Below are 23,339 nucleotides of genomic sequence, written 5' to 3'. Positions count from 1 at the left end.
CGTTTGCGTAACCAGGCAGGTAGCTCCACCGCCCGGTCATATCGGTGCCACCACCTGCTGGCGTCCCCTCCAGCACCATGCCTCACAGTGAAAAGGCAAACATAGCCTCCAATAACCCCTTCAGTATGATGACTTTTAAATATTCTTACTTCTGCCAAAAAATTTTATTTAGTAGTCGAGAAAAAACTCATACTGTAGGGGTTAAGCTACAGAGGGATAATTCTGGACACAACATACAGTATTATCATTATTATAACATCATCATAATCATCGTCCCTCTGCATCATCTCTGCAGCACCAGAACTTACTGTACAGGCAACATACAGCGATGGCACCGAGTTTATCCTGCTCACATTTCCTCACAAGTCTCCCTTAGCAATCATTATTTCCCTCTTCCTCCCTTCTTTCCTTTCGCCCCCACGCAGTTTTCCTCTTGCAAATCCCGTCTATCCCTCCACATCCACCCATCTTTCCTTCAGCAGTCATTTTTCTCTCTTCCCTCTCCTCTCTTCAGCCGAATACTATTCCCCTTCAACATTTATTTCCCTCTCCTCTCCTTCACTGCCTTCATATTTATCCAACTCTCCTGTTCCCCGGCCCTCCCCCTCCCCACCTCATAGCTCAGTGTGAATGTGACTCAAATTTCAATGTGAGATTCTTGCTATGGTTGATCTTATCTTGCTTTCCCTTCACTCCTACCCACGTTCCTTTCAGCAGTCATTTGCCTCCCGTTTCCTTTCATCCCTTCAACTGTCCCTTTCCATCTCACCCTCTACGTCTCAAAACTCAGTGCATATGTGTCTGTGGTTTAGGCGGGAGTTTCTTGCTGTAACTGCTCTCTTTTCTCATCTCTCCTTCCACTCCTACCCAACTCTCCTCTTCCAAATATTCTTTTCTGCCTTACAGCTCTCCCCCTTCGAGCACCCACTGCCTTTCCCCACTTTAAAGCTCATTGTGTATGTGCTTGTAGGGTTTGGGTGGAAGGTCCTTGGTGTGGGTGTGCTCTGTGGGGTGGCGTGGCTGGGAATCGTCACGGTGGAAGTGGATCACCTTGTCAGGATTCAGCAGCTTGTTTTGTTTAGTTGGCAGTGACTCCCAGAACTCCCTCACCTGTTGAAAGAATGGCAATTACTAAGATGGTAATCACTAAAAGCTGGTTTATATTATATGTATTGTCTATTAACCTCTTTACCATGATGTGAATGGAACCTCTTCAGGTGGTGGCACCAGTATAACTGAATGGCTCCGCTCTGGTTACACAAGAGTCCCTCAGCTCCCACCTTATCCCACAAAAGAAGGATGGTGGATTGCTGGAGAGGGTCAACATCAGACTGTAGTCCACTGGGTTTATGTTTCAGATGAACCTGGAGGTAGTACTACTGCTGCTACTACTATTGCTACTACAACAACTACTACTACTACTACCACTACTACTACTACTACTACTACTATTATTATTATTATTATTATTATTATTATTATTATTATTATTACTATTACTACTGCTACCATTACTACTACTATCACTATAGCAGTTTTATTCACCATAGAAAATAGACTTTTCAAACTGGACGGGTAAGATTTAGCCTTCATTGGCCCCTTCGCCACAAGACGTCTACTCTGAGTTGAATAAAATAATCTCATAATAATACGAATACATTATAATCAGAATATAATAATAAGAACACAATCAAATAATCTCATAATGATAATAAGAACACAAATATAAATACATCATCGTAGTGAAGTGGCCAAGTATACAATCATTCTTCAAATAACTCAGGATAAAGCTATTCCACCTCAGTGTTCTCACTTAAATTTACTTATACTCAGATTTACGAGTACATGTGACACTCTCGCATTAGTTTAAAGTAGTGTGTGTGTGTGTGTGTGTGTGTGTGTGTGTGTGTGTGGTCGCAAGCCCTATATCTGAGTCAAAAGCAGTTGAAGACACGTGTTAAAATGCCACAAAAATCCATTAAAAGCAGGTGAAATTAAATGATCAACTGGTGAGAGGCTGTTTCCAAAATTAGCTTGTTTAAATAATACTGTACTTAATGCATGCAGAGGATTTCCACTGAAGTATACCACCACCACTGAAAACACCCAACCAACCACACACCGATCAACTAACCACAGACCAAACAGCCAAGCACACGACACCACAACTAAGCACAAGCATCCGATCAACCACACCACCACAACTAAATGCAGCCCTCCAACCAACCACACTCCACCACCACTGAAAGCAACCATCTAACCAACTAACCATCCACGGACCACAGCCACACAACCACGGCAGCGACCCACCTCCTGGCTTCTGTCGGGCATCATGGTGGGGTCGAGATTGATGCTGAGGTGCTGGAGGTTGTCTGAGGTGGCTGGCTCCCACACGAACCCCAGAGAGTCATCGGGGGTTGGGTTCCTGGGGGAGTGGTTGGTGGACATAAGGGTTTGAAAGAAAAAGAAAAAAGAAAAGAGAGAAAAGGAGAAATGAAAGGAAAAAAGGAAAGGGGGAAAAAGAAAAAGAAAAAGGAAAAAGAAAAAAGAAAAAAAGAAGGAAAAAGAAACAATGTACAAAGAAAAGTATGTTCTAAAAGTCTGACGAATACGTTGTGGGAAAAAATCAAACCATTTGAAACAAGCATCAGAAGAGATATGGTTTTCACTGCATTTCGCCAGTTGTAAAATTTTCTTCTCACGGAATAATTGTAATAATAATAATAAAGAAAAAATAAATAATAATAATAATAATAATAATAATCATCATCATCATCATTATTATTATTATTATTATTATTATTATTATTATTATTATTATTATTATAAAAGTGTCCTTCCATAGCCTTACCCAGTGGCTGCAAAGTTGAACCACATCTGAGCTATTATATCTCTAAGTCGCAGGTCATCCTCTTGCTTCATTACTCCAAAACATGACCCATTGAAGAGGAAGTAGAGGTCATCAGCGTGACTCACCCCTGCAAACAGCACAAATGACTACACAAATGCACCTGGTAAGAGCAAGATGACAGGTGAAAAAGAAGAGCTCAGTTAAAAAGAGTGGGATGAGGGTAAAAGATAGGGTGAAAAGAGGTGCTCATTTGAAGAGTTCAAGGAGTGGGTTGAAGTTACAGGACGAGTGAAAGAGAGGAGCTTAATTAAAGAGTTACAAGAGTAGGATGAAGGTACAAGACAGATGAAAAATAAGAGCTCAGTTAAAAAGTAAAAAGAGTGGGCTGAAGGTAAAAGTTAGGGGGAAAAGAGGTGCCCATTTGAAGAGTTAAAAGACTGGGATGACGTACAAGACAGGTGAGAAAGAGATCAGTGAAAGAGTTACAAAAGTAGGATGAAGATACAAGAGAGATGTAAAAGAGGAGCTCAAGTAAAGAGTAAGAAGAGCGGAATGAAGGTACAAGACAGGTGAAAAAGAGAAGATCAACTGAAGAGCTAAAAGAGTTGGATGAAGATGCAAGACAAGTGAAGAAGAGAATCTCAGTTAAAGATTAAAAAGAGTGGGAGTGTGATACAAAAGGCTTAAATATTTTTAATGAGAAAGAAGAATGAGAAGGAAGTTGATAGATATGGTAAATAAATGTGCGAGAATGTAATGTACGCAAGTTGATAAGGCTAGAAGTTGATTATAATATTGCAATAATAATTAATGAAGAATGAGGAGAGGATAGAGATTGAGAGACTGACTAGAAGTATTTCTGTGAGTGAAGCAGAGGGGGAGAGAGAGAATAAGGATGAATGGAAGGATGGAGTGAATATACAGTATATATAAGAAAGAGGGATGTAAGTTGGAGGAAGAGAAGACAAATGGTGAAGGATAGAACGACGAGGAGGATTGTTTGTGGCCATCCATCGGGATTCAGGCGTCTGGCGATAAACATATAGATAATTATGGTTTATCTTTTGTTTCTCGAAAGCGCCAGTTTTTCTAAAGAATTCACTGGCTCTCTAAACTTCAAAATAACATAACCATAAACTCTTAATTGGTATTACGTCAGAACAGAGGCACCTTCTTAACTTGGACGAGATATTGCTCACTCTGGACTTAAATGCCTAGACTGAGCTGACGATACTGTTTTTACTCTAACTTGGCCCAGAATTTTGTTCTTCTGCAACTTACTTCGCGAAGATCAATAGCAGAAAACATATTGTTGCTGTTCTACATCCTTTCCACAGCACGTTTTCATGACTAGCATCCCATTCAAGTGTGAATCTATTGTTTAGGACAAGTAATAGTAAACACATTATATCCATGGATCTTTACGCTTTTAAAGGGACAATAAAGGCTGAGGAAACAGATATGGAGGATTATGACGGAAAATGAATCGCAGAAAAGAGTCCTAGCTGCATCTCCCTCCTGACGTGTCGTAGGTGCTACAGGACTGCTTGTAGCCCACCTAATGCATGCACTGGGTGCCAGATTCCAACGCCATACTGTTTTTTTTTCTCTAACATGACCATGATTTTCATCCTTTTACAGCTTATTTCAGGCAACTCATGACAGAAAAACAACACTACAGCTCCACATCCTTGCCATTGCACTTCTTCTTTACTGGCATCATTTTTATTGTTCACTGCTTGTTACAACTCTGCATTAAAGATGGAAAGAGCGTAATTATAGGCCAAATTAAAGTGAAATGTGTATAATATAGGACTAGGGGTTCCAGCTCTCCATGCCTTTCAGTTTCATATATATATATATATATATATATATATATATATATATATATATATATATATATATATAAAACCCCTGCTATCCGAGTGACATACATTTGTATTTCATTCTTGTTATCTCCGGACGATTCTGTTCAGTTTATGGGAGATTTTTAGTACTTTAGAGGTTGAATACGGCAGGGGCCTTTCTCAAGCTGAAGAAAATCGTCAGGAAATGTCATAAAAGAAGAAGAAAAAAAAAGAAGGAAAATGCGTCACCAGGTTCAGTGAGTTAATGACGCAGGGAATTTACAGACAGTACTACCTCCCAGCTCTCTGAAACGACTGCCATGGATAGGATACGAAATAGTGTGATTCATGAAAGGTTTGGAGTGAGGAAGTCGGTAGACACCAGAATCGAAGAGAGTGTCCTGAGATGGTATGGTCATGTGGAAAGAATGGATAACAATAGAGTGGTGAAAAAGGTATACGTGAGCGAATTTGAAGGAGGGAGGAGGCGAGGTAGGCCAAGGAGAAGGTGGAGAGATATGGTGGATGAGTGTTTGAGGAGGAGAGGTTTGGAAGTCGGTGAGGCTAGGGAACTGACAAGAGATCGAGCTGGCTGGATGAATGTTGTGAGGAGAAATGCATGATCATGGAGATTGGCACCCCTTGTGAGCATGGCAGAGTCCGGATTGACTTAATCGGATACTTTTGTGTGAAGCTGCAGAATGTGGTGAATGTTTTTGGCGTATCCGGTAAAGCCAGGATTCCGGAGGTTTGAATGATGAGTGAATGGAAGTGTGGCCTATTTGGATTGGGCAAGTTTTGTGCTGTCTGGACATTGCTACTCCTCACCCTGCCCTTAGGTGGGAAGGGAGGTCCGGATGATGATGATGATGATTACCTCCCAGCCACAAGACACACACACACACACACACACACACACACACACACACACACACACACACACAGCGACGCCCTCATTTCTCACAGTGCTGGCCGACGGAGATGTTGTAGGCGTCTGCGGAGCCCATTTCCCCCCGCTGGTTTAAGGTGTAGCGGTAGACGCGCCGGCCGGAGTGCTGGGTGTTGCGGACGTGAAGGCGGCTCACCCATTCGTGCCCCATGTTGAAGTGACGGTCGCCGAATAACTGATAGGGGGAAAGGGTAGTAGTAGTAGTGATGGCAGTAGTAGTGGTTGTTGTTGTTGTTGTATAATAGTAGTAGTAGAAGTAGTAGTAACTGTTGCTGTTGTTACCAGCTGAGATAGCGAAGCTGGTTACCAGCCGGGATAGCAAAGCTGGTACTGTTTTCAATTTGTTTGTGTGTGTCTGTGTGACTGTCAGCACGATAATTTCGCAACTGCTGAAGATATCATCACCAAATTTTACAGGTGTGTAGTAGGGATGAAAATCTCCTACGAGTTCGAAAATGGTGAAAGTAGGTCAAGGTCAAGGTCGTATTACGAGCCTCGCTAGATTTGTATCGGCTCGCGGCTGATATGATTCCCCCCTTGGGGGAAGGCCTATAGTTATTGTTGTTATTGTAGTACCACTAGTAGTAGCAGTAGTAGTAGTAGTGATAGTAGAAGAAGTTGTTGTTGTTGTTGTTGTTGTTGTTGTTGTAGAAGTAGTAGTAAGTGTTGCTGTTGTTATTGGTGCTATTGTATTACCACTGGTAGTAGCAGCAGTAGTAATAATGGTATAGTAGTAGCGGTTGAAGCAGTAGTAACTGTTGTTGTTGTTGTTACTGTAGTACCAGTAGTATTAGTCGAAGTAGTAGTGGTGGTGGTGATGGTGGTGGTAGCAGTAGTAGTAGTAGTTGTTGTTGTATTAACAGTAGTAGTAGTAGTAGTAGTAGTAATAGCTGCGTTAGTAGTAAAAGTGGTGGAGGTGGTTACAGTAGTAGTAGTGGTAGTAATAGCAGCGGTAGTAGTACTGTATTGGTGGTGGTGGTGGTACTGTAGTGAGGTCAAATTCAACTGTGACGTAAGCCCAGTGGACTGCAGGCTGAAGTTGCGTTTCTCCGGCAGTCCAGCATCCTTCTTTTGTGGGAATTGGGACATGAGGGGCGTTTGCATTCCTCTCTAGTGCTTCAAACTCACCCCATACAGCTCATCCACCACCTCCTCATCCACGTAAGTCTTATTCCACCGGCAGACACGATAATGTTCCCTTAATCTGCTACTAACTACCTCACGCAGCTCATCCGCCACCGCCTTCTCCACTCTTTACATTATCCTGCTGATGTTATTCTAACTCACCTCACATAGCTGATCCGCCACCTCCTCGTCCACCCTGACTCCACCAACATAGTGCTGGAACACCTTGGCTGCCAACTGTCGGGGGTTCTCGTCTCCTCGGGTCAGGTCCAGAGACTCAGGTCCAATCTGCTCGAAGTTCTCCACCAGCGCCTTCTGCATGTGTTCGTGTGCGTAGAGGGCTGTCAAAGGGGGTTAGGTCTTAGTAGGTGTACAGTCAGGAACAACAGCCGCTCTACTGTTCAGCTGCATTTCCTTCATGCTTAAGTTACTTTCATCTTATTCCTCCTCGATACATTATATCTAAGAATAAGCCATGGCAGAGAAATTCACCAATCTATCTCAATATAGATTCATTGGCCAGCAGAGGAAAGTGAGAAGTAGGAATGATGAAAAATTAGGAGAATTTATGTTCCTGAATGAACATTGCAGTAGCTCTGATTGAAGTACTGTAGACTGCCTGTACTGTGGAATAAACATAATTAAGTTTGAGACATCACGCTTCAAGTGGGAAAGAAAATATAGGCTAAACTTAACTCATCTTATTCGAAACCTTTCTCCTAAGCAGAATAATCGTGTCTGTAGCTAGCAGGAATTAAGAGATAAAATAAGTCACAGAGCAGAGGGTATTAAAGCTCCCTTATTACGTATAAAGCTGAATCGCCAGTTTCCCCCAGTTTACCGTGCTAGAGAGGGGTGCCTTCACGTTGTGGCACCGACATATCCAGGCGGTGGAGCTGCCCAGTTATAAAAACATCCCTCAGGTCCCTCTTTCATACCGAAAAAGAGGATGGTGGTCCACGGTAAAAAAGTAATTTCAGTCTGCAGTCCATTGGGTTCACATTCAAATGAGCCTAGGGTTGCAATTATTAATATTACTACTGTTACTACTACTACTACTACAACTACTACGGTGCTACTACTACTACAATTATTAGTACTTCTACTACTACTACTATTACTACTACTACTACTACTACTACAGCACCAGATGCAAGGAAAAGGCTCTGATAACCTGAACCGCACATCCTGATCTAATATTATGATTCTCTGAAATGATTCACAACACTCACGAAGTGCAAAGAGTCCCCCTTCATGACTGTTGATGCCGGAGATGAGATCAGCATCCTTGTGTCTGCCCTGGGACATCAGCACCTCGGGTTCGGCAGGGAGGTAGTCCCCATCCACCCGGGGACCCAACAGAGCCGGGTTGTAGTTGAACGTCCGAAAACAAAGCAAGAGTTGATTACGTCTCTCTTGATATAGCCCTTATTTTATTCTGTTTTATTTTATTAGCCATATTTATTTCTTGCCACATTGATTCCTTCACTGTTGTTAATATAGACTTTATTTTGCTCTATTTTGCTCTAGTCTTGATGATATTACTTTTATTTTCATTCTATTATATCTTATTAATCTTATTCATTTCTTGCTACAATGATGCATCACTCCTAATGACATATTTTTCTCTACAAGAATTAATTACTCCACTCTTGATGATATCCCTCTTATTCTGTTTTCTCTGCAATAATTATTTCTCTCAAACAATGTAGTTTTTATTTTGTGCTTACTGAATTTCTTACTTCGCTCTTGATTATATGACACTAATTTTGGTATAAAATAATTAATCCACTGAAGAAGACAGACATGGATTTGGGGGAGCGCACGTCCCCTTCACACACACACACACACACACACACAATTTTCGGCGAACGGGTGATAAAAGACCAATGTTATTTATAAAAACGTATACAATAAATATCCTACATAACTGTTACCATACATTCATTTTAACGTGTGTGTGTGTGTGTGTGTGTGTGTGTGTGTGTGTGTATGACTTGTGTGTGTAGGCTACAGTAGTCCAGTACATTAAAGGGCAGATTGACAGCTAACTCCCCTTGATGACATAACATGACTGCCATTCACCTCTTTGGCGACTCAGCCTACGCAAGCACAGAACTGGAACTGTGGGATTCTGATGACGTAATGCTTAGTGACGTCTGAATTTAAAACGCAAACTGAGAACACCGATGTATTGATTAGAAACTCGCGTGACTTTAGAAAGCAAACTATAAACATCGATGTAATGCTTAGAAACTCGTGTGATTTAGAAAGGAAGCCTCACACTACCAGTCGCACACTACTAGCCTCACAGTATTAGCCACAGAGTACTAGCCTTACACTACTAGCCTCACACTACTGACCATACATTGCTAGAATCATACTACTGTACTAGCCTCGCACTACCAGCCTCAAAGTACTAGCCTCACACTACAGGCCTCATACTACTAGCCCCACACTACTAGCTTCACACTGCTAACCTTACACAGCTTAACCCCAGACGTACTCACAATATGGTGCCTGAGGGAAAGGGTAAGGTCCTGGGCGTCCACCTTCTGTAGACAGTCCAGCAGCGCCCTACTCGCCTCCCCGCTACTCACACCCCGCCTCTCCTCACACCCAAACAGGCGACCCGTGAACTCCGCCACCTCCTTGTACGCCGCCCCCATCGCCCAGGGAGAGAACATGGTGCCGGATATCAAGATACCCCGGGAGAACAGGCCTGGAGGGGGAGATGGAAATGTGGAGGGGTGATCTAATGCAAGGATAGACTTAGAGAAGAGCTCTGGAGAAGTACAGTAGATGGAAGTGTGGAGGGGATGATCTGTAAGAGTGATAACTGCAGAAGAGGAGTAGGAAGGAGATAAGCTGTGGTATTAGGGAGAGAGAGAGAGAGAGAGAGAGAAATTGTTTTTCCTGTAAGATTTACTTGTTAGACCAGCAGTATCAAATATGCTGTCTTATACCATCTGCAAGTTGCGTGGGCCCAAAACTAGGCTATCACAGTCCAGAACATTTTACGGTGGGGGAACAGCCAATGCCCTAGTATCATTACAAGGTCGAAGAAGCTGAAGACACCCTCTTAGGGATTCAGACTGAGGCCTAGTGACTCAAGGGTTCAGGCGGCTGTTGTTCTATTGCTGTTCTTGTCTGGTACTCCATGTCGATCCATCACATCATTTACAGAACCAGGGTCATCTCCAATCATGTCACTCATCACACTCTACAATAATACGAGTATACTGTACCTTTCACAGGACAGGTATCAACTCTCCCCTTCATGTCACCCATCACTCCACAACAATATTTCATTTACAGGACCGGTGTCAACTCTATGGTAGGTTTGTTTTCATCTGATACAGATCTGCAACCCCTTTCAGATCAGTTAATGGCCAGATGCAGTCAGACTGGAGGATAAATTTGACTGGTAACCAAGGAAACTCATTCCTACCTCGTAACTATAGCTCAACGAATTTCATGCAACCGCAACTTAGTATTCAAACTGTAGGAGTGGACCAGTTCCGTCAGACAAAAGCAAACCGGCTGTTGTATTATGATACCTTCAATCAGCAGCAGCTAACCGTGTGAGTGGGGTGACAGGTAATGGAAGTGAACAGACGCCCCCCCAGCACTCTCGCCAAACAGCGTCACTTTCTCTGGGTCGCCACCAAACTCGCGGATGTTGTTCTGGATCCAGCGAAGGGCCATTGTCTGATCCTTCATCCCAAAATTGCCTGGGATAACAGAGTCCTCCGTTGACAAGAAGCCTGAGGAAGTAATGACGGTGTTAACCCCTTTATTCCGGTGACTTATTTCATATTTTATTTTCACTATCACCAGGCGAATCTAGTCAGCTTCAGAGAGACATTTCAAAGTAGCTGGATATTATACATTTCATCAACATATCTGCTACTACAGATCCCTCCTAAAGCTACATAAAATCGTCTTAAGCTTGCAAGAATTAAGAGCAAATACAGAATCGAACTGAGGGAGTTAAGACACGCACATAGGTACAATCTCAGTCAAAAGTTTGTCGACACATCCGTACCAGCTGTTGTGATGGGAGGTGGTGCGGGAGATAGTTTTCTGTGATAGCAATATCAAAGCACGTTTGATGATACTAAAATCTTACTGGGGGGGGGGGGAATATCAAGAAGAGAAAGAGTAAATATAAAAACGTTTGGGGCTACTAAATTTCTGATTTGGGATAATAGGAGAAAGACTGAATACAAAACATTAAGAGGGATAAGAAGAAGTGAAAGGGTAAATCTAAAACGTTGATATAAGGAGCGCAAGAGTAAATATAAAACGTTGATATCAGGAGCACAAGAGTAAATATAAAACATTGATATAAGGAGTGAAATAGTAAATTCAAAACGCTGATATAAGGTTTGAAGGAGTAAATATAAAAGTTGATACATGGAGTGAAAGCGTAAATAAAAACGTTTGAAGCCACTAAGTTTACCTAAGACCCCAACACGGTATTGTATGACGACAAACACAACATCGTGATTCAGCAGAACCTCCGCAGAGTAGAAAGCAGCTCCGCCCGCAACGAACCCTCCTCCATGTATGTACACCATCACAGGCAGCTCGGCGTCCTTCTCGCCAGGCTGGAGAAGGACGTCAGAAAAGGGCTTTGGCTTTGGCTCAGTAATAACCTCCTGGAGTCTGACTTTTCATGGCCGTATGCAATAAAGGATTTGAGCCAATTTCGCCGATAAAGAAATCCCCATACTCCGATCCAAGCCAGTTTTGCAGTGAAGAAGTCTCCATAGTCTTATATAAGCCAATTTCGGCAATAAAAAAGTCCATCCATCATCCATCATCCAGTCCTACATTGCCCCATGAGGAGCGTAGGAGCCCGGGGTTAGGCAAGTTGGTCCTGACATTTAAGATGAGAGTGACCAGCCTCAATCATCCCTGAGTGGCATTACTTGAGCAATAAACCTCAACCATCCCTTGGATATAAACCTACGCAGGCTCAATCCAATTGGAGCGCCTTAATTACCCACTAAACCACCAGGTGCCACAGTTTGGCTATATGATTACCACCCCGCGTAGTAAATGGTATCCTGGTGTACAGGAAACCGTTTGGCTTGTCACTCAGTGTAGAGTCACCCACAGGCACAAGGAAGAGGAAAGAATGAAGGAAAGAAAGACAGAAGAGGAAGGAAGGAAGAGAAGTAAAGGGCAGACACCTGAAGCAGCGCTACACTGAGTGAGTGGATGGTGGGTGTCCCCGCCTACCCCAAACATTATACGCCATACTTTAATCCAAGCCAATTTCGGCATTAAATAAATTTCGGTCTTAAACTTTTTTTTGTATTAATTTGGCCTAAAATAGCAGTCTGTCCATCATGAATACTGGGTTGTAATATAGTGGCATTAGAATACTATGCTTGTCACGAAGAAGTGCTATGGACAGGATGCAGAGCTGTAGTATTGAACTTTTTGTCATTGAGTTACGTGAAATAAACTGCAAAAGGTCGAAAATCTGGGCCAAGTTGGAGTGGAAGAATATATCAGGAATAATTCTGTTTTGTTTTTTCTACTTCGTTTTAATGCTTACGTTTGTTTAATTGTGGTCCTAGGCACCATCTGAACATGCACCCGGTGGACTGTAAACTGAAGTTGTCGTCCTCCTGCAGTACATTATCCTCCTTTTCGAGGACAGAGGGCTTTAAGGGTCATTTGTAACCTAGGTAGAGGAGCTGCCTGGTTAGATTAGTGCCACCAAATGAAGGCAGCGAATGCGTCCAACACCCGCCAGTGAATTGAAAGTTCAAAAATAGACTACGTAACATACAATAAATGTACAATGTAAAGGCACAGCAATATAATAATCCTAAATATAAGGTAGGTGGGGGCGACCATCATCCACTCACATGATGTAGCGCTGTCTCTTCTTTCACCTTTATCATTATTATTTTCTGTGTCTGCCCTCCTTTCTTCCTATTTCTCCCATCTCTCCTGTCAGTTTTTATAACTCTTCTTTTCTTTTCAGGTAGCTTTACTTTGAGTGACAAGCAAAATGGTTTCCTGCAAGCAAGGAAACTATTTACAACCATGGGTAGTAACCATATAACCAAACCTTACAAGTTCCCTATGTGTCAACAAGTGGGTTGGCGGAGGGTTACTGCCTCTCCCCGTAAAACAACTAACTCAAAGTCAGACGGCCACTCCATACGGGATTATGACGTCTAGCTATAGATAGATAGACAAACATCATACCAGCATACATTGTCAGACTATCAAATATGACTGGTGGGGAAAGCGACGCCTTCATGTGGCGGCACTGATATGTCCCCCAAAAGAAGGATAGTAGACTGAGGGAGGGGAGCAACTTCAGCTTGCACTTATTATACCACATTTCAGATGAACCTGAGGCTGCTGTTGCTACTACTACTATGAGTAATAAGGATAATAGGAATAACCTGTAAAACATCATATTACAGCCTGACCCACCTTGGCCGTGAAGACATTGAGGTAGAGACAGTCCTCGGATCCCACGCAGACGAAATCACGGGAGACCAGCTGTAACCAGGGTATTTGGGGGCAGAATGGGGGCTCCTTAGACCCGTCCCTCACCCCATCCCATCCATCACTGGCCACCGGATCCTAATAAAATGAGATGGAGTAGGTCTGGGGTCTCTCTCTCTCTCTCTCTCTCTCTCTCTCTCTCTCTCTCTCTCTCTCCGTACTTACCTTCAGCCTCAGCGGACCCACAGGGGGTTTGGCGTAAGGGATGCCAAAAAATGAGTAGAATTCCCTCCCTTTCATCGAGGTTTTCTTCACGCCAGAGATCTTGCCGCCTTTAGTTCCCAGTATGAAGCGGTCAGGGGAGGATGTGTTGCCTGGCGCTCCTGTCATTACCACCAGCAGGAGGGCAGTGACCAGCAGTACCCAGAGTCTGTTGGGGGAAGAGAGAATAAACATTTTCTGTAGCTATTGGCCGGTTCATGCTGCCCTTATTGTTAGTCACGTTTTCTTGCTTGGTTTTGGCCAGCTCATGATGCCCTGATTGTTTTCCTTGCTTGCTTTCTTGTTTAATTTTGGCCGGCACTTCTACCATTCAGAATTAATCGATTCCGACCAAACTTGAACAGAGTGACCAGCCTATGACCAGGTTGTGTCCGCACGGCCGCAAAAACTTTTTTTTTTTTTTTTTACTTTTCACTTTTTGAGCTGTACAGTACAAGCATCACAAATGGGCATAGAAAGCTCTGACTTCTTTAGGTGTAATCTTGAGGTCATTCCTTATCGGAAATGTGCAATCCATTTTTGCCCTCTCCTCTAGTTTTCGAGTGGTGACCCTGCAAGGATTGGCCTCAGCGTCCCTAACAACCAATACCTGTTTTCAAAAATGTCCCTCTTAGTTCCCCAGCAATTCGAGGTAATGAAAGTTTGCATGCTTTTAGACATTGACTAGTACTACAACCTTCTAGAGTACACCTATGTACTACGTTGGCCAGGTCGGGGGTCAAAGGTCATCAAATGTGAAAACGGTGAAAATAGCACTATGTTCGCTCGAAATGCTAAGGCTCCAAAGATTCCTAAGCCAGGGCCATGATTACTGGGTGGAATATTGTACTGGAGTACCTCCATGCAAAAATGACATTTAGTGTCGAAACTCAAATCCAGTTGCCGGTAGCGTCCCCTAGCTCCACAGTGGGTGGATGGAATCGAATAAAACTGCATGCTTATAGACGTTAATGAGTACTACAAATGTGTTTTGTACATGCATGACCTATACCTGCCAGATCAGGGGTCAAAGGTCATCAAATGCAAAGAATATGATAGGCTCTAAAAATACGATCTTGCACGCGCGAAATGTTAAGGCTCCGAAGATTATTAAGCAAGGGCCATGATTCTTAGAAGGAATGTTGCACTGGAGTACCTCCATATAGAAATGACTTTTAGTGTCAAAACTCACTTCCGGTCTCCGCCAGTGCCACCTACAGTATAATTTGTACCTCGGGTGGGCCAGAGCTTGGTCCGCTTAGAGGTGGCCATCGTCACCTACCGCCTTATCATTATTATTATTATTATTATTATTAATATTATTATTATTGTTATTATTATTATTATTATTATCCAGATAGTGAGCTAGGGTCCAGAGAACCACACACACACACAAAAAGAAAGAATGAGGTGCTAACCAAAGTTACCCAGCTGAATGAGCCTCACTTCCATTCACTCACCATTCAAGCTCACGGAATCCAAACTCCCCTTGTAGGTTAAAATGGGAGAAAATTCAGAGCCTCTATTATTATTATTATTATTATTATTATTATTACTATTATTATTATTATTGCTGCTGTCGTTGTTGCTATTGTTAATGTTTTTATTATTATTATTATTATTATTATTATTATTATTATTATTATCACTATTATTGTTATTTATTATCATTATTATAGTTATCATTATTATTACTACAAGACACTAGCAAAGATCCGTAACCCCTTCCCAGATCAGTTCATGACCAAGCAGAGCAAGACTGGACTTTAAATCAACTACATCTCAACTCGACCTAAAATTACCACCTTCAGAATAAGTTATTGCAGCTGAAACCATCTTATTATTGAGTAGCGAATGAGTCACTGGAGCCTAAGAATGATAATATTGTCACCATGAACCTCTTTATGGTCAGAATAACTCTTGCGTGCTAGTCTGTTACAAATGACACTAATTCAGCTGAGAGAGAGAGAGAGAGAGAGGGGGGGGGAGGGAGGGAGGGAGGGAGGGGGAGAGAGAGAGAGAGAGAGAGAGAGAGAGAGAGAGAGAGAGAGGGGGGGGAGGGAGGGAGGGAGGGAGAGAGAGAGAGAGAGAGAGAGAGAGGGGGGGAGGGAAGGAGGGAGGGAGAGAGAGAGAGAGAGAGAGAGAGAGAGAGAGAGAGAGAGAGAGAGAGAACAATGTTATGCTCCGAATTAGCCGAAAATAAGAAAAGTACAATATCGAAGACAGTCTATCTTTATGAAATGTCTGAGAAATTGCTTATTATTTTCCTTATACTGTATACGGGTAAGTCGAAGCATAATATTGTTCCACAAGCACTTGGTACTATGTCATAGCTATTTTCACACAATATCTTTCTGCTTTAAACGCTATTTGTGTTGATACTACGAAAATTGCCGTGTCGATATTTTTAACTTTCTTGTAATCCAAAATTCGCAAGTGGTCAGTTTGTGGTACCTAGAAATCGGTGAGAGGATGGCCTTTTGTTCCCTCTCTTGACATCATATCGAACCGCCCCACTGGCTATATGCAGAACCGGAAAGAAGCTGCTGCATTTAACTGGACTCGACACATGAGCCTTGAAAGGTAACGTTACGGTATTTAACTTTCCCCTGCATTCTGATGGATGGCAGTGACGCAGCCTCTATATGTGTTACAGATGAAGTAAACTCTGAAATATACTGTGTGTGTCTATTCCTCTTAAAACTCCCTGAATTTCTTGGGAAAGTGGGATGTGTAATAATTTAAGTTAGTGATTTGCATTACTTAAAGATGTAACAGTAAAGCGTCACAGTGGCGGGATAATATTTCACCGCATTTATGTTGCTGACCCATACACAAAACTGTTACTGTCTCGGAAATAGGTCTTATAATACACCACGGTGCTAAAGGGGTACGCCTTCAGGTGGTGTCACCGATATTGCTAGGTGGCTCCACTGCCTGGTTATACACCCATCCCTTAACTCCCTACCTCCTAAAAAAAAGGATGGGGGACAACAGGATAAAGACAACTTCAGCCTACTGTCTACTGAGTTCACGTTTCAGGTGAACCTGGGACAACAACAACAACAACAACAACTACTACTACTACTACTACTACAATTGCTACTACTACTGCTATTACTACTACACACTTTAAATATCTTTTATGTGTCAAAATCTTATACTTCACAGAATACTATCACTAGTTACTGTGTAAAGGTCCCATCAAGTAGATATGTCTTTTTATCTGTATGCCATTGTTACTCTAATTTGGCCTAAAATTACCACCTCTCCATCTTGACAGCTGTAGCAAGAGATTAAAACTAGAATATGATGCTGGTCACGAAGAAGTGCTATGGAAGGTATGTTGCTCTACAGTATTGTCTTATCCCGCCACTGAACCACTTGAAATGACCTGCAATTGGACAAAAATCCTGGTCAAAATAAGTATCTCTTCATTGACAAGGAAGTCAAGAATCACCGAGAGGTGATACGGATATGCAGTGATGATATGTGGGAGTGATTACCCGATTTAGGACACTGTTGCACAGTATCGTATCACTGGGTGATACGCAACAATGATACGATACGCCGATACGCAACAAGTGGATACCGGGCTTTAGAGAGAGTTTAAACAGTTCTGGCCTCATGACGCTTCCTTGTGAAAATCAGAATCATCTGTTATTACTCAGAGCACTGGAACAGCCAAGCTGTTTTTATGTTGGCCCCTTGGGGCTCTTGGCCTAAAAAAGAAAAGCGATCTTAGATGAGCCTAATGAGTTCACTTTATTATTTTAACTTCGTATTCATAAAGAGTGTTAAGGTATTTATAAAAATTCTCAACTTAAAACTGTTAGCGAACATGATCCAAATCCCTGGAAGCATCGCCTAGCAACCAGTTAGACACACGGAAGATTACTCGCGCTACCCTGTGGGCTCTAGTCTGGCACTCTTCTTTCCTGGCTACAACGAATGACTCTCCTGGCTACAAGGTGCGACTAGAATTTTCAGCTTAAGAATCTTCGTCAGTATCACTCAAATCGCTGGGAAACCTCACCAGCATCCAGTAAGATACAGGGAAGATTGATGGAACCGCTCAGGGTGTTCTACCCTGGCCCAGTTCCTTCCTGGCTGCAAGTGACTCTCCTGGTTAAAACGACTGACTCAACAGTAGACAGTAATTAAATAGTATGACGGCGCCCGTCGTTAGCACTGTTCGGCATAAATACCACTGGTGTCCTCCAAACGTGATGTGTTTCAAGCAAAGCAAATGTGGATGGTGCCAAGGAGAAGAGTCGACAGCTCATCCAGTCATCGACATGTAGTGACAAACCCAGAGGAAAATAACATGTGCTTAGCGTGTCTGACTCCCTCGCGCTGGCAATACAGCATGACGATAGTTGCTGAACTCCTTCCTCGTTTTTTCGTCTTCCTCTAGTCTCTTTGCAATGCATTATATTTCTGCACGTCATTCTAATTCCACTAATGAAATAGCGTACTCGATATTACGAACTTTGTAAATGCATGTATTGTCATATTAGAAATAAAATAAAACAAGAGAGAGAGAGAGAGAAGGGAGGCGAACGGACATAGTGTTACATATTTGACTGTACTGCTTCATTCACAGACTCATGAGACACTGGCATTTACCCTGTCCTACCCTTTCTTGACGACAGGTCGGCGCTCCAGACCACCTCCCCAACACACAATGAAGCCAATGAAGCATTTAAACTCGAATAACAGTTCGTTAAAGGGAGACGAGTAATACCTTAATAATGATCACCGTTACTGCTGACAGATAATGTGCCAACAATCTACTAACCATACTAGAAAAAGAAACAGTGGTGGGGAGTTAATAATTAAAAAAATATATATATAGAAATCGGATGCTAATCAACGACGACAGGAAATGTGATTCATCAGCTGCTCAACCTTTTCTCCTAAGTTTAGATAAGGTGATTTTCTCTCTTAATGACGAATAGTAAATATTAATTGTAATGCTATTAAACTTCATAATGACACTGTAAAGGAAATTATTTAATATATCTATCTATCAATCCATAACACACACACACACACACACACACACACACACACACACACACACATATATATATATATATATATATATATATATATATATATATATATATATATATATATATATATACCTGTACTGTGATAGGTGGGGGCGCTCACCATCCACTCACTTGACCAAGTGCTGCTCTCGGGTGTCTGCCCTTTCCTATCCTCCCTCCATTACAGCCTTCCTCTTCTGTCTTTCTTTACTTCATTCTTTCCACGTCCTTCTGCCTACTGGTGACTTTACACTCCCTCTTTTGTCTTTCTGTCCTTCATTCTTTCCTTTTCCCTCTGCCTGTGGGTGACTCAACACTGAGTAACAAGACGAATGGTTTCCTGTTCACAAGGAAACCATTTACTATGATGGGTGGCAACCATATAACCAAATTATGGCGCCTGGTGGTTTAGTGGGTAATCACGGCGCTCCAACCGGACTGAGCCGGAGAAGGTTTATATCCAAGGGATGGTTGAGGTTATTGCTCACATAATGCCACTCAGGGATGAGTGAATCTTGTCACTCTCATCTTAAATGTCAGGACCAACTTGTCTAGCCCCGGGCTCCTACGCTCCTTATGGGGTAACGTAGGATTGAATGATGGATGGATGGATATATATATATATAAATATATATATCTATATATATATATATATATATATATATATATATATATATATATAGATAGATAGATAGATAGATAGATAGATAGATAGATAGATAGATAGATAGATAGATAGATAGCACAGAGTATCAACACATTTACACTATAGGACAAATTAATAATTTCCCTTTCAGCGGCTACAAGATTTTCTTGGTTATTTTCATTTTTGCAAGGTACCGCCTGAATAATGAGTATCTCAGTTGGTCCTGATGTGCTGTTGTAAGTCGGGTAAATTAATTGTTTAATCTAAGACGATAATGTTCAGCTTGAGCTTAACCTGTTATATGAACTATCTTGTCGCAGCAGTGAGAGATAGGCAAGATATGACCTAACTAACTGCCTTTTTACAACGCATTTTTCAGGACTAGGGAACTGAAAGAATGAGAGGAATAACCATAATGAAGTAATGTACTCATGCTGTCAGTCTGCTTTTCTCTGTGTTGCCATGAAAACTCAATAATGGTTTTGGTAACCGAACTACTAAGAACATATACTGCACTTTGATCATAACGGTGCTGACGACCATCATCTACTCACTTGATGTACTGTTACCTTCCTTTTCATTCACCTTAATCATTCTTTTTCTGTGTCTGCCCTCCTCTCTTCTTATTTCTTCCATCCTTGCTGTCACGTTTTATTACTCTTCTCTCCACTTCAGGTGACTCTACACTGAGCGACAAGCCTTGTGGTTTCCTGTAACCCAGGAAACCATTTACAAAGCTGGACGATAACCATAATGATATACCCAAATAACTGGGTGTTGTGGAGCCTATTATGGTGCCCCTGTTAACTGAGTGGAGATGCAAATGCGGGGTCCATCCAGGAACCAAACGTCCACACTCCTTCCCGCACCTCGCTGTGATGAGATGCTGTCCACAACGAGGGAAAATTGGTTCACTGCACGGGATGGCCCTACAGGGGCGGTTGCTTCCCTGCGGTTGGTGGGTCTGCTTGGCGAGAAAGACCGGGGTTACAAAGCAACAAGAGTAACTCAGCTGATCGCAGGCATGGTTAATCCTTCGATCATGCACCACAGATAAAATCTCCATCTTGTCTGCCTCCGTGCCCATATACATTACCACTTCAATTCTCTCCTCCCGCCATCGAAATATGTTAGTTCATGAGTACATTTTACGGAAAATACTGTGGTGGTGACCCGATACATGATATATAGTTATATATGTATTTGGCCACATATGCGAAAGGTGTATTATATTGTACTATTAGACAATTTCCCTGTACATACTTTTTTTTGTTTGTTTGTCCAGCAGTTTGCATGTAAGCCACCTAAACACAAAAGGAACACTTAACAACACATGAAATCTCCACAGAATAGCGAAAGAGGAACAAGAAACCTAACAACACTGACAACTTATGATCACTACGTTGTACACTGATAACAAATAATTTAGGGATGAACCAACCTTGCCATTGGAGCAGATGTGTCTTATAGGTCGGTGCAAGAGGCAATCGGGTACGTGCCTGATGAAGCTGCTGACGACGCCTTGGCAGCTCACTCCGAGTGAAGGTGTGTGTTTGTGTGTGTGTGTATATGTGTGTGTGTGTGCATGAGAGAGGGAGGGGGAGAGGGAGGGAAAGGGGAGCGATTTCTTGTGTATGTCTTCATGGCAAGTTACATATTGGTACCTGTTTCTGATAATCCCCGCCTCCTTTCAAAGATTACCATAACATGCAGCATAAATCAGGAACGAGTAGTAAAGTATTTATAAAAGGGTACATCGTGACGCTTGGCAACTTTAACGCGCTAGCTCTCTATCACACAACTGCCCCCATCAGCCCCCACAACACTCCCCCCACCCTCCCCCTCCACCTACCCCTATACTTATTGTATGCAGTCTCACTTCCACACTCCTCTCTCCTTCTATTTTTACCCACCAGTCGCCCCCACTTTTACTGCATCTAGCACTCACAAGACTCCCCTCCTTCCCCTCCACCCATCCCAGTCCCTGTTGCTGTACCTAATCTAACTTCCACTCTCTCTCTCTACCCACCCCCACCCCCACTACACTCAGTCCTCACAACACTCCCGCCCTCCCCCTCCATCCACCCTCACCCTCCACCCACCCCATCACTACAACTCCCATTTACACTTTCATCCACCCCCTACACCCACACCCACCCAAGCTACACGTAATTACACTTCCACGTCATCATAAACTGGTGACATTCCACTGCAGGACAAAGGTCTCTCCCACCTACCTCTCCTGTAATCTAATATAGCACGTTTTTCTAGAGATCCCATTCTTCCCTTAGCTTAATTTATGGCCATGTGTAGTCCGATTGGAGGCCAGATATGGCTAGCAACCAACAACTCATTTCCACCTCACTGCTAAAGCTGATCGAATTTCATGCACCCACGAGAAAAACAGTCACTACCTCACCACAACTCAGCACAAATTTCAGATATCAGCTTGTCCTCGCCACACTTCTTCTTCTTCTTCTTCTTCTTCATCTCTCTGTTTATGGAATCACACACACACACACACACACACACACACACACACACACACACACACGTTAGTTCATATCACAAAGGTTAGGGTACAGAGCACACGTGTGACATACTCGCATAGTACACGGTATCGATAATGAGAGAAGAGCCCACCTTTCCCCACCTAATTAGAGTTTACTGTGGGTGTGTGGGCGTGGTATGGACGTGGCCGCACTGCCATGACTTGCGTAGGGGATCCTTGGTGTGAGTGGAATAATTTTGGCGTGGGTGTGGGCATGTTGGCTAGGGTGTGGGCGGAGTGTGACTGGGATATCCTTGGCGTGGGTGTAGGCGGGGTGTGTCTTGATATCTTTGGTGAGGGTGTGAACGTGTGGATGCGTCGACGTGGTTGAAAATCTGCGTACATGTGGGTCACCTTCATGTGGTGCAGTTGTTTGCACTGTTTATTGTTTGTCCGCCATAACCCTCTCAAGGACGGAACAACTCTAGCATTTTCTTCCTTCTTCCAGTTCACTCCTGACAATTTTAATAAGCCCAAACTCAGGGCACCAGAAATGTCAAAAAATATCGATGTTAACGTTTAAACTTTGACTTATATAAAAACAGTATTATATATCAGCTTACGACAGACAATTTTGTTCACACCATAGAAACACCACTGGCTTATTTTTCACATCGTTCTTGCTGCCTCCCTACGATTTGATTCAGCTTGAGGGACGTGCCTTGTATGGAAAGGGTTAATATTCCCTCCCGTTCGAGAGAAAACAAATTGTTGTACGGTGAAGAAAATCGTGTGACGGTAGCAAGAATCAAGAAAGAATGCGTAACCTGACTGAAGGGGTTAAAAACAACTCCCATCAGGTTTTTTGCTGGCTAAGACGATTTCCCTATTTTACATTTGCTGCCGCTAGACGGTTTTACTCAGCTGAGAGAGAAAGCACCCCGGAGAGAAGAGATTTTGAACGGTCTCACATCAGTCCTGTCAAAACCAGGGATCTCTTCACAGCAGGAAAGAAAAAGGGGGGAGGGGTCTGGAGGTGGCAGAAACAAATCGCACTGGTGGTGTTAAACATGGATAGCTATAATATTACAACATACTTCTATTTAGACATCCAGGTCCTTAGCAAAACTAATCTCGTCCACACCAAATGAGTGCTGATGCGGGCGGGTGTGGGCTGGAGTACTGCGTCACTGTTAACTCATACAAATGGCCCTATGGGCGCGGGCGGTTGTGGGCGAGACTATCAGTAACATATAATGGTTACAGCGACCCAGAACCCACGTCCTCAACCGCCCATATTTTCCCACCTGATTCGAGCATTACTGTAGTCGCGACCTTCGTCATTGTTGTATACACCGCAATGACTGCATGACTGGAAGATATTTAATTCAGTCCCCTCCTTCCTTCACCAGACTGTCTTCAGGTTCAAAGCGATGTCTTTAAGTCGGAGATAACTCGTTAATTTTTCCAAAAGTTACACCTGATCCACAGTACAGGGAAGTTTCAGCAATTTCTTATACGAATATACAGGGTGGTCCATAAGTAACGCCCTCGATCACTCCAACAGGCCGTTTCCTGTGTGTTGCGGGGACGGCTCGATCACCGCTATTAATGTCTCTCCTGGGTCGA

General features: G+C 42.8%; 1 protein-coding gene across 1 annotated transcript; it reads right to left on the bottom strand.

The window, feature by feature from the left end:
- Positions 1–608: 608 nt before the first annotated feature.
- Positions 609–20,781, bottom strand: LOC145401025 (venom carboxylesterase-6-like). Its single transcript, XM_080273397.1, has 12 exons — positions 20,661–20,781; positions 13,481–13,685; positions 13,241–13,393; positions 11,238–11,385; positions 10,354–10,539; positions 9,279–9,494; positions 8,005–8,151; positions 6,935–7,113; positions 5,663–5,822; positions 2,852–2,978; positions 2,311–2,425; positions 609–1,110 (listed from the first exon to the last, which is right to left on the bottom strand). The coding sequence occupies exons 1-12, from the start codon at positions 20,666–20,668 to the stop codon at positions 943–945; spliced, it is 1,812 nt and encodes a 603-aa protein (XP_080129523.1). The 5' UTR covers positions 20,669–20,781; the 3' UTR covers positions 609–942.
- Between the last annotated feature and the right edge of the window lie 2,558 nt (positions 20,782–23,339).

This window comes from Coenobita brevimanus, chromosome 54 (genome assembly GCF_032717465.1).
Source record: "Coenobita brevimanus isolate Jiangsu-jjx chromosome 54, ASM3271746v2, whole genome shotgun sequence".
NCBI classification, from domain to species: domain Eukaryota; kingdom Metazoa; phylum Arthropoda; class Malacostraca; order Decapoda; family Coenobitidae; genus Coenobita; species Coenobita brevimanus.
Note: the sequence above shows the minus strand (reverse complement) of the source record. Positions and strands in the feature narration are given on the sequence as shown.